Below are 10,160 nucleotides of genomic sequence, written 5' to 3'. Positions count from 1 at the left end.
TCCAACTGTCTAAGCAGTATTCATGTCAAGGAAGGGTCAACTGACTTGCTTATGCGTATTCCTACTAAAGATTATATACTATCCCTAACTTCTGAACTAACTGTAACATAAAACAAAAACATATAGTATAACACATGCTAATAAGATAAAAGATGCTAACAAGATAAACTAATTCTCTTCAATATTTACTGTCTCTGTGACATGGAGCATTGGAATATTTCAGCTGCAGCCAGCAAAAACCCATCAGAATGACGGCTATCGGTGGGAACCGCAGGTCATTTGACTTTAGTCAGTCTGTTCAATGTTATAGGATTTATTGCAATCTAATAAAAACAAATAAGAAATGTGGGAAATAGGAAATAAAAAGAAGCAAAATGACCAAATAAATCTCCCATGAATACAGTAAATTTAAAGATGAGAACCTGCTGCACTGTGCCGTGCCCCTTCTCTATTGAGAAAAGCCCAAGTGTGTCCTTCAGTCACCTCAGACATTCAGCCAGCTTTTAATACCTTTGTTCAAGCCCAGAACGCCCTGGATTATTCCCACTGAAGATGGAAAAGCAGCTGGAAAACATGAGTTATTGTTAACTGTACTGGTGTATGACTATAGCGCATTACTGGACCACTATAAACTTGTTGTTTGTGGTTTTTCTTTCTTTGTGGAGATTAACACGTTAAAAATAAATTGCACTGGTTCAGCAGTTGATCTTGTTTTCTTATTTGACCTGTACGACACAATTTCACAAAGCTAAATATACATTTTTACAGAATAGTTTTATCCTTCCGATTACCAGCACCAGCTATTCAAACTATATAATGTAGTACGTTTTAAAGTGAACTGAATGATGTCTGCCTTGTCTCTCCTCTACCTGTCCTCCCCCTTCTCCTCCTCTCTCCCTACCCACCCCCCCATCAGCAGGAGCCCCCCCCCCCCCCCCATATGAGCCTGGTCCTACTCAAGGTTTCTTCCTGTTAAAGGGGAGATTTTCCTGTTGATTGTTAGGGATCAGGCCCTGGGATTCTGCATTGCACCAAGTTTGACTACAACAGACATTACAAATAAAGATGATTTGATTTGATTTGAAAATCAAAGAACTGCGCCTGAAAACCAGCGAAGCTTTTGAAGAATCTCAGATATTGATGAAAAATTCTGGAAATCATGATGGAGAGATATTTTTCTCATGGCTCAAATTCCACAGCTATTAAGTGATTTAATGGATTTAATGGTGATATTCTGGAGTCCACAATTTCAGAGGAAGTTACACTGGGGAACAATTTGAAAATATCCTGTTGAAATTATTCTAAATTATTCTGATTAAAAATAAAATTGGCACGTTGATTCCAAAATTACAGTCATTTTCCCCCCAGCCCATCAAGTTTTGAAAGCTTCTCCTCCAGATCAGCAAATTTCCCCTAATGAGCTGGAGTCAGACTGGCCAGCTGATGACAACTGGATCAGCTCCGTTGGTGCCGTCACCATTAAGAGGTGTGTGCAGCCCCCAAAAGGTCAGTACTGTCAATATCCTATAGGGACACTTTGAACCAGAGGGGATCCTATAGATCAGGGGTGGGGAACCTCCGGCCTCCGGGCCGTATACGGCCTACGAGACCATTTCTACCGGCCCGCAACGCAATAAGATTTTTATATTTTATATGTGCACTTATACAGTGGGACCGTTCGCTAAACTCCGCGAGCTGCGAGTAGCAGCGGTAGCGTATTTTTGCCTTTCATATCCTGAAATTTCTTTCGTAACAAGAGGAAATATTTTCCCGTTTTCTGAGATAAAACAGACGGTTATGTTATGTCCGAGTCAAGGTCAGGGTCAGTGAACACAGCATGTGATGTACGTAGTGGGCTGGACTGATTGACACGGACGAAAAATGCTTAGCGAAACAGGCTAAACTCGACGAGTTGAAAGGACAGATGAGTTTGGATAAAATTAACGCTCTTCGCCGGAGTTTGGAGGCTCAACAAGCAGCTTTCACACGACCATGTACCGACAGAGAGAATATTACGCGTGCAAGTTTTGTGGTGAGTGAATTAACAGCCACAAAGCTGAAACCTCACGTGAACGCGCCTCGTAGCCGCCGCTGAGGCGCTCGCGCCGGATCAAGTAAAATTGTTTCAAAGCGTGAATTTTGTTTCTATTGAACTAAGACATATATTGTTATGATTCCAGTGGCTAACGGTATGTTTTTATGGTCAAGGAATCTAAATATGTAGTCAAAGTATATGTGGGACTAATATTTATGGTGGAAATCACAATATGCCAGGAATTGTTGCGCTTGGCGGAGGTCTGCGCTCTCCGAGTGCTTTCTAGTTGTTATTATTATTGTCTTTATCTTTCTTTCTTTTTCATTTATTTTCTTGATTATCTTGTTGTATTGCAGTTTTTGTGAGTAGAGGCCTCGAACAGGCCCTTACTGGTCTCTTGCCTCAACTCTGCACCTCTTTTTTATTGTTTTGTATGATCATGAAAACATATTTTACTTGTTTGTCATTTTATTCTATTTTTTTGGTGATTTTATATGCATGTGTACTAAATAAATAATTCAAATTCAAATGCAGCAATCATGAGACTTAGTAACACAGTGGTTATAGACGTTTTTTTGTCTATTTTTTTGCATCCCTAGGTATGTGTTCATAATAGTATGGCCCTCGGAGGACTTTATAAAAATTGAAATGGCCCTCGATATGAAAAAGGTTCCCCACCCCTGCTATAGATCAAAAAGCTGACCCAGTTTGATTCCGCACCCAAAAACGAACATCTGTCAGACGAACTCCAGTTGTTTCCCAGTATTTCAGTTCAAACGTGGACCAAATTGTTCTGAAGAGAGGCGCCTGTGCTGGATATGACGCGATCCAACCACGAACACGAGACGTGTAGAGGAAGAAGAAGCGAAAGTGAAAGTTCTCAACTTCGGGCTCCATCTTGAGTGACCGAGCCCTGGTGGAAAACCTCTAATATTCAGGTAGCATTTGGTTCTTTCACTGCTGTCGTCTCGAATCAATGTTCCGCTGCGAGATGCGGCTTAATAAGCTGCGTGTTCGCGATGAGCGTGCGCGTGTTTCGGACGCACATTGCGGCTGGTCGACGGGAATGTTGTGACGGATGATCAAACTTTGTAGCGTGTTTCCTCTAACTGCGTTTTCCGCTAACCCTGAGCCAACATTTTAGAGGTTGAGGAAGCACATTTTAATACTCACAATAAGTCGACAATATTATTTGCAGTTAGTGGAAAAATCCACGGAAAGAGGGACACAAACGCGACAGTTTTAGCCTCCTCTCTTTGTCCCTCCACCAGGGGACAATCAGTCCTTTATTTAAAAAAGGAGAGTATGGAAAGAGGGAGAGATCAAGGCATTCCATTTTATTGTTTTAACAACTGGGTCTTTGTGGAATATGAATTTGTTATTATGGATTTATGAAATGTGTTCTGTTTTGAATGAAGCAGTCAAGAAAACTAAACTAAACTAAACCCATGGTGTTTTCATATTTTTGGTCCTGTACATGTGGTCAGATCAGATTAGTCTGAGCAGAATTGGGTGTTTTTTGCCCTTTGCTGTGTGTCATCTATTCTATTCAGCATGTTGGGTTGCTTGACTTCTGTTGGGTTGTGTCAACTTGATCATCACTTCTGAGATATTGACACACCTTTTTCCTGAGGCTGGCTCCAATGCTGCCAACACACCTGGCCATGGATATGGTGGGACTTCTGTGATGAGTGGGGTCAGAGGTGGTGGACAAGCTCTGCTCCAAAACAAGCTTGCTAGATATGTTTGGGATCTCCTCCGCCACAACCAGCAGCTGCAACTAGTAGCTGTGCACGCCATGCAGAGTTTTGACCTCTAGGTCAGGCTACAGATGTTTTTTCCAGCACCATCATGTGTTGGTGAGAAACATGATGCGCCTGATCAAAAAAAGCTGCTTGTAATCTGACAGACGAGCCATGATGAGATGTCAAGGTGCGTTGTTGAAAATGAAGATCCTCTTCTTGGAATCCTGTCTGAGATGACAGAAGATGATGCTGCATTTGACCCACTTTGATGATGTGATGACGTATTTCTGTTTAGTTTTGAATGCATTCTCATCTTATTTGTTGAATTTAATGTTGAGAACTGACATCTTGAAAGAATTTAGGTTTTCTTGTAAACCATAACCAGATAAAAAATGATTTCATTTGTATTTGTGTGCGTCCGTCTGATGCCACCGCACCTTTTGAAACACCCAGGAGAAACATTTTTTCCACAACTATTTTATATTTAACATGGTGTAAACTTTTAAGATGTCCCAAAACTTTTTTCCAATATATATGTGGCCTGTATGATGTACAGGGTGACATCATATAATAGATTTTGATGTGAATGAGCCGACAATACGTCATTGGACAGACCTCTGCTTGTCTTCATGCTGAGAATCATGTTCTTTAATCTTCTTTTCTGTGTCAGCAGACTGTTCCTGCTTAACCGTTTAGACTCACATTTAAAAATGAGCGAATGTGTGATGGAAGAGGAAGAGAGAGCAAAGTCCGTAGTGCCCAGCTGTGTGTCCATGAAGAGCGACAGGTCCAAAGGGCACCCTTTAAACTTCGGTATTGGACCTCAAGGCTCACCTTTAAAGTAAGGTTTTCTGAACCACATAACTCTGCCTTAGAACATTTCACAACCATACAAAACATCATTTTGTGGGTATTAGCCTCCACTATCGTGAAAAATGAAATTCATCAGCTCTTTAAAATGAAACGGTGCACAGTCCTTTCACCATGTTGGCCTGTGGAAAACCAGTGTTGTCGGGCCGATGGACCAGCGTCCCCGTCGTTGCCGGACCACCGTTGGCCACCAGTTGGGTTTTGGGATCAAAGTGGGGGCGTTTCCTGTATCCGGTTCTCCTCACGGATCCATGACTACAACATGTTGCTGCAAGTGCAGAGACGTTTGCTCTGGAAAGAACTTTAGAGCACATTCAGTGCTGCAGGATGAGGGGCTGGAAAAGGTGCCAGTTCTTTTCTCACTGCAGGGAACAGTTAAAAAAAGCAGCTTAAACTCTGAAAACATGAAAATGATACAGAGACATCATTGATTTATTGATTCAGTTGTTATCCAGAATGGATTAGAAATGTTCCTGTTTGATAAAAATGCAGTGAATTGGGATTATTTAACTCCAACCTCTACAGATTATTTACCTTCATCACAGTCTCATCACTATTTCTGATGTTTCCTCAGGATGGACGAGGACAGAGCAGAGTCCACAGTGCCCAGCTGTGTGTCCCTGAAGAGCTACATGTCCAAAGACCAACCTTTCAACTTCGGTATCGGACCTCGAGGCTCACCTTTAAAGTAAGGTTTTCTGAACCACATAACTCTGCCTTAGAACATTTCACAACCACACAAAACATCATTTTGTGGTATTAGCCTCCACTATCGTGGAAAATGAAATTCATCAGGTCCTTAAAATGAAACGGTGCACCAACATGTCAGGTGTTCGCTCCCATTAACTCCCATGTTAATTTTAGTGTGGTAAATCTTTTAAAACTGAAAATTGCTTGTGTTTTTAACTGGTCATTTCTCCTACATGGGTTAACATCATCTCACAAAAATTCCTAGGCATATATTTTAAAGTTTCCCAACAATATCCATCATTGCAGAGTGCTCCAGCTCTCCATTTAGATACGGATGGGTAAGACATGGCAGGTCTGTGCAGCTTGTTCTGCCACACTGTTCCACCACATGTCATGAAAATTCATTAAAAAGTCTATTTATAAGGCTCCTGGTTCTAATAAACCCATAGACACAATATCAGTCATTTCTAAATGGTTGAAATAAGCTTTTGAATACGCGTGACCTCTGTGCTATTTAATGATCAGTTTCAGAGACCAGACGACTGTATTTGGAGCATAAATGGAGAACTTTTGTTCTATTCTATGAGTTTATATTCCTGATTTGGCACTTTTATTTTTAACATAATTCACAATGAGGAAAAGCCACTAAACACTTAGATCAAATACACTTTTCTCCAACTAAACGAGCTTGTTAGAACGTAAATAACTTTATATTTTTTGCTCAGTGTTCATTCAATCTTCAACTGTCAGAGCAAACTGAAAGTAGAAGTGAACGCAGCCTTTCTTAGGCGTTGCTAACGCCCAGTAGACATGTATAACCACTATTCCCATTTTTGACAGGTGTCAGAAACGGTCTGCTTCCATTGGAGATTCCTCCTGTCCCGAGGGTGAAAAGAAACGGAGAACTGAACTGCAGACCGCCGACCTGAACAACAGCGTCTCACGTAAGCTCGCACATTTGTATTTATAAGATACTTTTGGGTCGGAATAAAGGAACAACTTGTGTATTTACAATGTGCAAGAGAAGATCCAGAGAGCTCTTGTTTGGTTCCACTGGAACCCCTGGACCCTCTGAAGACCTTCCTAAATGCTTAGACAGTATTTAGCAACATTTAGTCATTTAGTTCTGGAAAGTGTTAAAGAGCTGAAGGCAGGTGACCTTTACAGGACAATGGGTCTGCTGAGTATGATGTGTTTGGAGAAGGTTTGATGTGTTTTTCTAAATATCATCCAGCTTTTACCAGCTGTTTAGTCCAAGCAAACTCTTGGAAGACATGGAAATGGTTGTTATAGACTAAATTACATTGAAACCCAATGAAATAAAAGAATAGGTGTACATAAGAAGACATAACATTTCAAAGTGACAGTGAGATGGGTCATTACCCGACTGTTGCTTCTATCATTCAAACATGACAGAATATTTTCCAGTTGAGGACATCTGCGTTACTGCTGTAGATGACAATTGTAAAAGGATTTAAAAGATTGTTTGTTTTAGAGGGTGATGAACTGCAGGAGGTGATAGAAGGTCATAAGATGAGTCTGAAGAGAAGATGTGAACATGTGACTGAAGGAACTCATGAAGCAGGAAGTGGAACCCTGCTGAACAAGATCTACACTGAGCTCTACATCACTGAGGGACAAAGTGAGGAGGTGGACACACAACATGAGGTGAGACAGCTTGAGAGAACCTCCAAGAAGAACATCCAGGACACTCCAATCAAGTGCCAGGACATCTTCAAAGTCTTATCTGAGCAACAGAGACACATCAGAGTGGTTCTGACCAACGGTGTCGCCGGCGTTGGAAAAACCTTCTCAGTGCAGAAGTTCAGTCTGGACTGGGCAGAAGGTTTGGAGAACCAAGACATCAGTCTGGTGCTTCCGCTCTCATGCAGGGAGCTGAACTTGATCAGAGATGAGCAGCACAGTCTTCTCTCACTGCTTCATGTTTTCCATCCAACATTACAGAAGATCAGAGCAGAAGATCTGACTGTCTGGAAACTTCTGTTCATCTTTGATGGCCTGGATGAAAGCAGATTTTCACTGGGTTTCAACAAGCATCAGGTCATCTCTGATGTCACACAAGTATCGTCCGTTGGCGTGCTCCTGGTGAACCTCATCCAGGGGAACCTGCTTCCCTCAGCTCTCATCTGGATCACCTCCAGACCTGCAGCAGCCCATCAGATTCCTCCCTCGTGTGTTGACAGGATCACAGAAGTACGAGGCTTCACTGACTCCCAGAAGGAGGAGTACTTCAGGAGGAGGTTCAGTGATGAAGATCTGTCCAAGAGAATCATCTCACACATCAAGGCCTCCAGGAGCCTCCACATCATGTGTCTGATCCCAGTTTTCTGCTGGATCGCTGCTATAGTTCTGGAGGACATGATGACCAGAGACCAGAGAGGAGAGCTGCCCCAAACCCTGACTGACCTCTACTCACACTTCCTGAGGGTTCAGATAAAGAGGAAGAAGCAGAAGTATGGAGGAAAGCAGAGACCAGAGGAACTGACTGAGGCTGATAAAGAACTCCTTCTGAAGTTGGGTCGGCTGGCGTTTGAACATCTGGAGAAAGGAAACATCATGTTCTACTCAGAAGACCTGGAGCGATGTGGACTGGACGTCTCCGAGGTGTCGGTGTACTCAGGAGTTTGTACAGAGATCTTCAAGAGAGAGAGTGTGATCTTCCAGAAATCAGTCTACTGCTTTGTTCATCTGAGCGTTCAGGAGTTTCTGGCTGCCGTCTACATGTTCCACCGTTACACCAGGAAAGACACAGCGGTTATAAATAAGTTCCTAAAATATTTGAAACCAAAACCCTTTTCCTGGTTTTCATGGTTGTTCACAAATAACGATCCAGCCATATCTCTTGATGACTTCCTCATGAGAGCACTAATGAAATCTCTCAAAAGTAAAAATGGCCACCTGGACTTGTTTGTTCGCTTCCTTCATGGTCTCTCTCTGGAGTCCAATCAGAGGATCTTGGGTGGACTGTTGGATCAGAGGAACAGCCACCCAGAAACCATCCAGAAGGTCCTCAACAACCTGAAGGAGGAGAACAGTGATGGAATCTCCCCAGACAGAAGCATCAACATCTTCCACTGTCTGATGGAGATGAAGGATCAGTCAGTCCATCAGGAGATCCAAGAGTTCCTGAAATCAGAGAAGAAATCAGAGAGGAGACTGTCAGAGATCCACTGTTCAGCTCTGGCCTACCTGCTGCAGATGTCAGAGGAGGTTCTGGATGAGCTGGACCTGGAGCAGTACAACACCTCAGAGGAGGGACGACATCGCCTGATTCCAGCTGTGAGGAACTGCAGGAAGTTCGTGTAAGTAAAGATTTTTAGGGCCGGACATCGGCGTTTAAATCAAGCGAGTGGATCATGTCAGGTAGCAATACCCCCTCCAGTGGTCATTCCTTCAATTCTTTATCTCCATTGCAGCGTCCATAAATAAAAAAACAACAATTCATCCAGAAATGTTCAACACTGGCTGGATATAAGTTCAAAGGTCAATCCAGACAAACCAACATAAGGCAGGAATAATAGGAGCCACAAGTTAACTGACTATCATGAAATTACTGTCATGTCATTAAATCACTTTTGTTTGTTTGTATACATCGTATTCTAACGACAGAAAAACACATTTTAACTAATGACACGTGACTATTTTGCTTCATTTGTTCAACGTAAAAACAGCCGGCCTCGTTGGTTTAAATGGGTGTTTTAGGTCTTTGTGGCGGTTCCGTTTGGAGCCTTTATGTGACCCACAAAGTTGTTTGAGCCTTTCCACACCCGTTAGGGGGCAACTTCATCACTAGCAACAAAAGGTGCAGTGAAAATGATTTGAAGGGAAACAGGCAGATAGAACAGAAGCTGAGGGCAATCGATGCAACCAGAGACTCTGATGTCATCGATCGGATCGCTGAATTAAGACTTGACGCACCATCGTACAAATTGGATGAAATGCAAAATATCCAAAGAGCCGATAGACAGATAAAAAGATGCACGTTTCTTTAAACCATTTGCTATAATCATTTTAAATATTGAGTAATTATGAGCTGTTCTAAAATAAGACAAATGTTGAGAATAATTCAGTTGCATTTCAGATCTGATGGTCGTTCAAACTGTTGCTCTACGGTGTTGAATTTAGCTTTTCCAGGAAATGAGCTACATTTGTGTTGAGGTAGATTCTCAGATGAGTTGATGAGAAATCCCAAAGTTTGACTCACTATTTTTGTTTCATACACAACAGACTGCCTGATAGTTTTCTTTCAAAGAGTCATTGGGGAGTTGTGGCCTCAGCAATGACGTCAAACCCTTCTCATCTACGGGAGCTGAGCTTAAGCGAGAACAAAAGCCTGACAGATGCCGACGTAAAGTTACTGTCTTCTGCAATGATGCATCCAAACTGCAGACTGGAGACGCTCAGGTCAGGAGGCCTCTGTTGGTCTTTTCTAAATTTCTTTACATTTTCTGCTTTTCTCTTCATTTTCAGATTTAGAAATGTGTTTTTATTTGCCCCATTTATTCCTTTTCCAGACTGAGTGGCTGCAGTTTATCAGAGATCAGCTGTGGCTCTCTGGCCTCGGCGCTGAGGTCCAATCCCTCCCATCTGAGGGTTCTGGACCTGAGTAGGAACCAGCTGCAGGATCCAGCAGTGAAGCTGCTCTGTGGTTTTCTCCAGGATCCTCTCTGTGAGCTGGAGACTCTCAGGTCAGTCAGAGATGATCCAGTGCGTTCCCAGGTGTAACTAGTTAGACAATAACTGTTTCCATGTTTGATCTTTGTTATAAACGTAGTGTTACAGTTCTCAGAAAAAAGACC

At 42.4% G+C, this 10,160-nt stretch overlaps 1 protein-coding gene across 4 annotated transcripts; it reads left to right on the top strand.

Moving 5' to 3' along the window:
* Positions 1-1,347: 1,347 nt before the first annotated feature.
* On the top strand, positions 1,348-10,135 carry LOC130521062 (protein NLRC3-like). Of its 4 annotated transcripts, XM_057024715.1 has the most exons (8): positions 1,355-2,032; positions 2,635-2,973; positions 4,454-4,621; positions 5,225-5,338; positions 6,181-6,284; positions 6,836-8,663; positions 9,589-9,765; positions 9,876-10,118. In XM_057024715.1, the coding sequence occupies exons 3-8, from the start codon at positions 4,491-4,493 to the stop codon at positions 10,084-10,086; spliced, it is 2,565 nt and encodes an 854-aa protein (XP_056880695.1). In that variant the 5' UTR covers positions 1,355-2,032; positions 2,635-2,973; positions 4,454-4,490; the 3' UTR covers positions 10,087-10,118. The 4 variants fall into 4 exon arrangements, with proteins under 4 accessions (XP_056880697.1, XP_056880695.1, XP_056880694.1 ...); XM_057024717.1 differs by lacking the exon at positions 5,225-5,338 and having other exon boundaries at positions 1,348-2,032; positions 9,876-10,132; XM_057024714.1 differs by lacking the exons at positions 1,355-2,032; positions 2,635-2,973 and adding an exon at positions 2,985-3,967 and having other exon boundaries at positions 9,876-10,120.
* The last annotated feature ends 25 nt before the right edge of the window (positions 10,136-10,160 follow it).

The sequence above is a fragment of the Takifugu flavidus genome, unplaced genomic scaffold, assembly GCF_003711565.1.
Source record: "Takifugu flavidus isolate HTHZ2018 unplaced genomic scaffold, ASM371156v2 ctg668, whole genome shotgun sequence".
Classification (NCBI taxonomy): Eukaryota; Metazoa; Chordata; class Actinopteri; order Tetraodontiformes; family Tetraodontidae; genus Takifugu; species Takifugu flavidus.
This window is presented reverse-complemented; position numbering and strand designations above follow the sequence as displayed.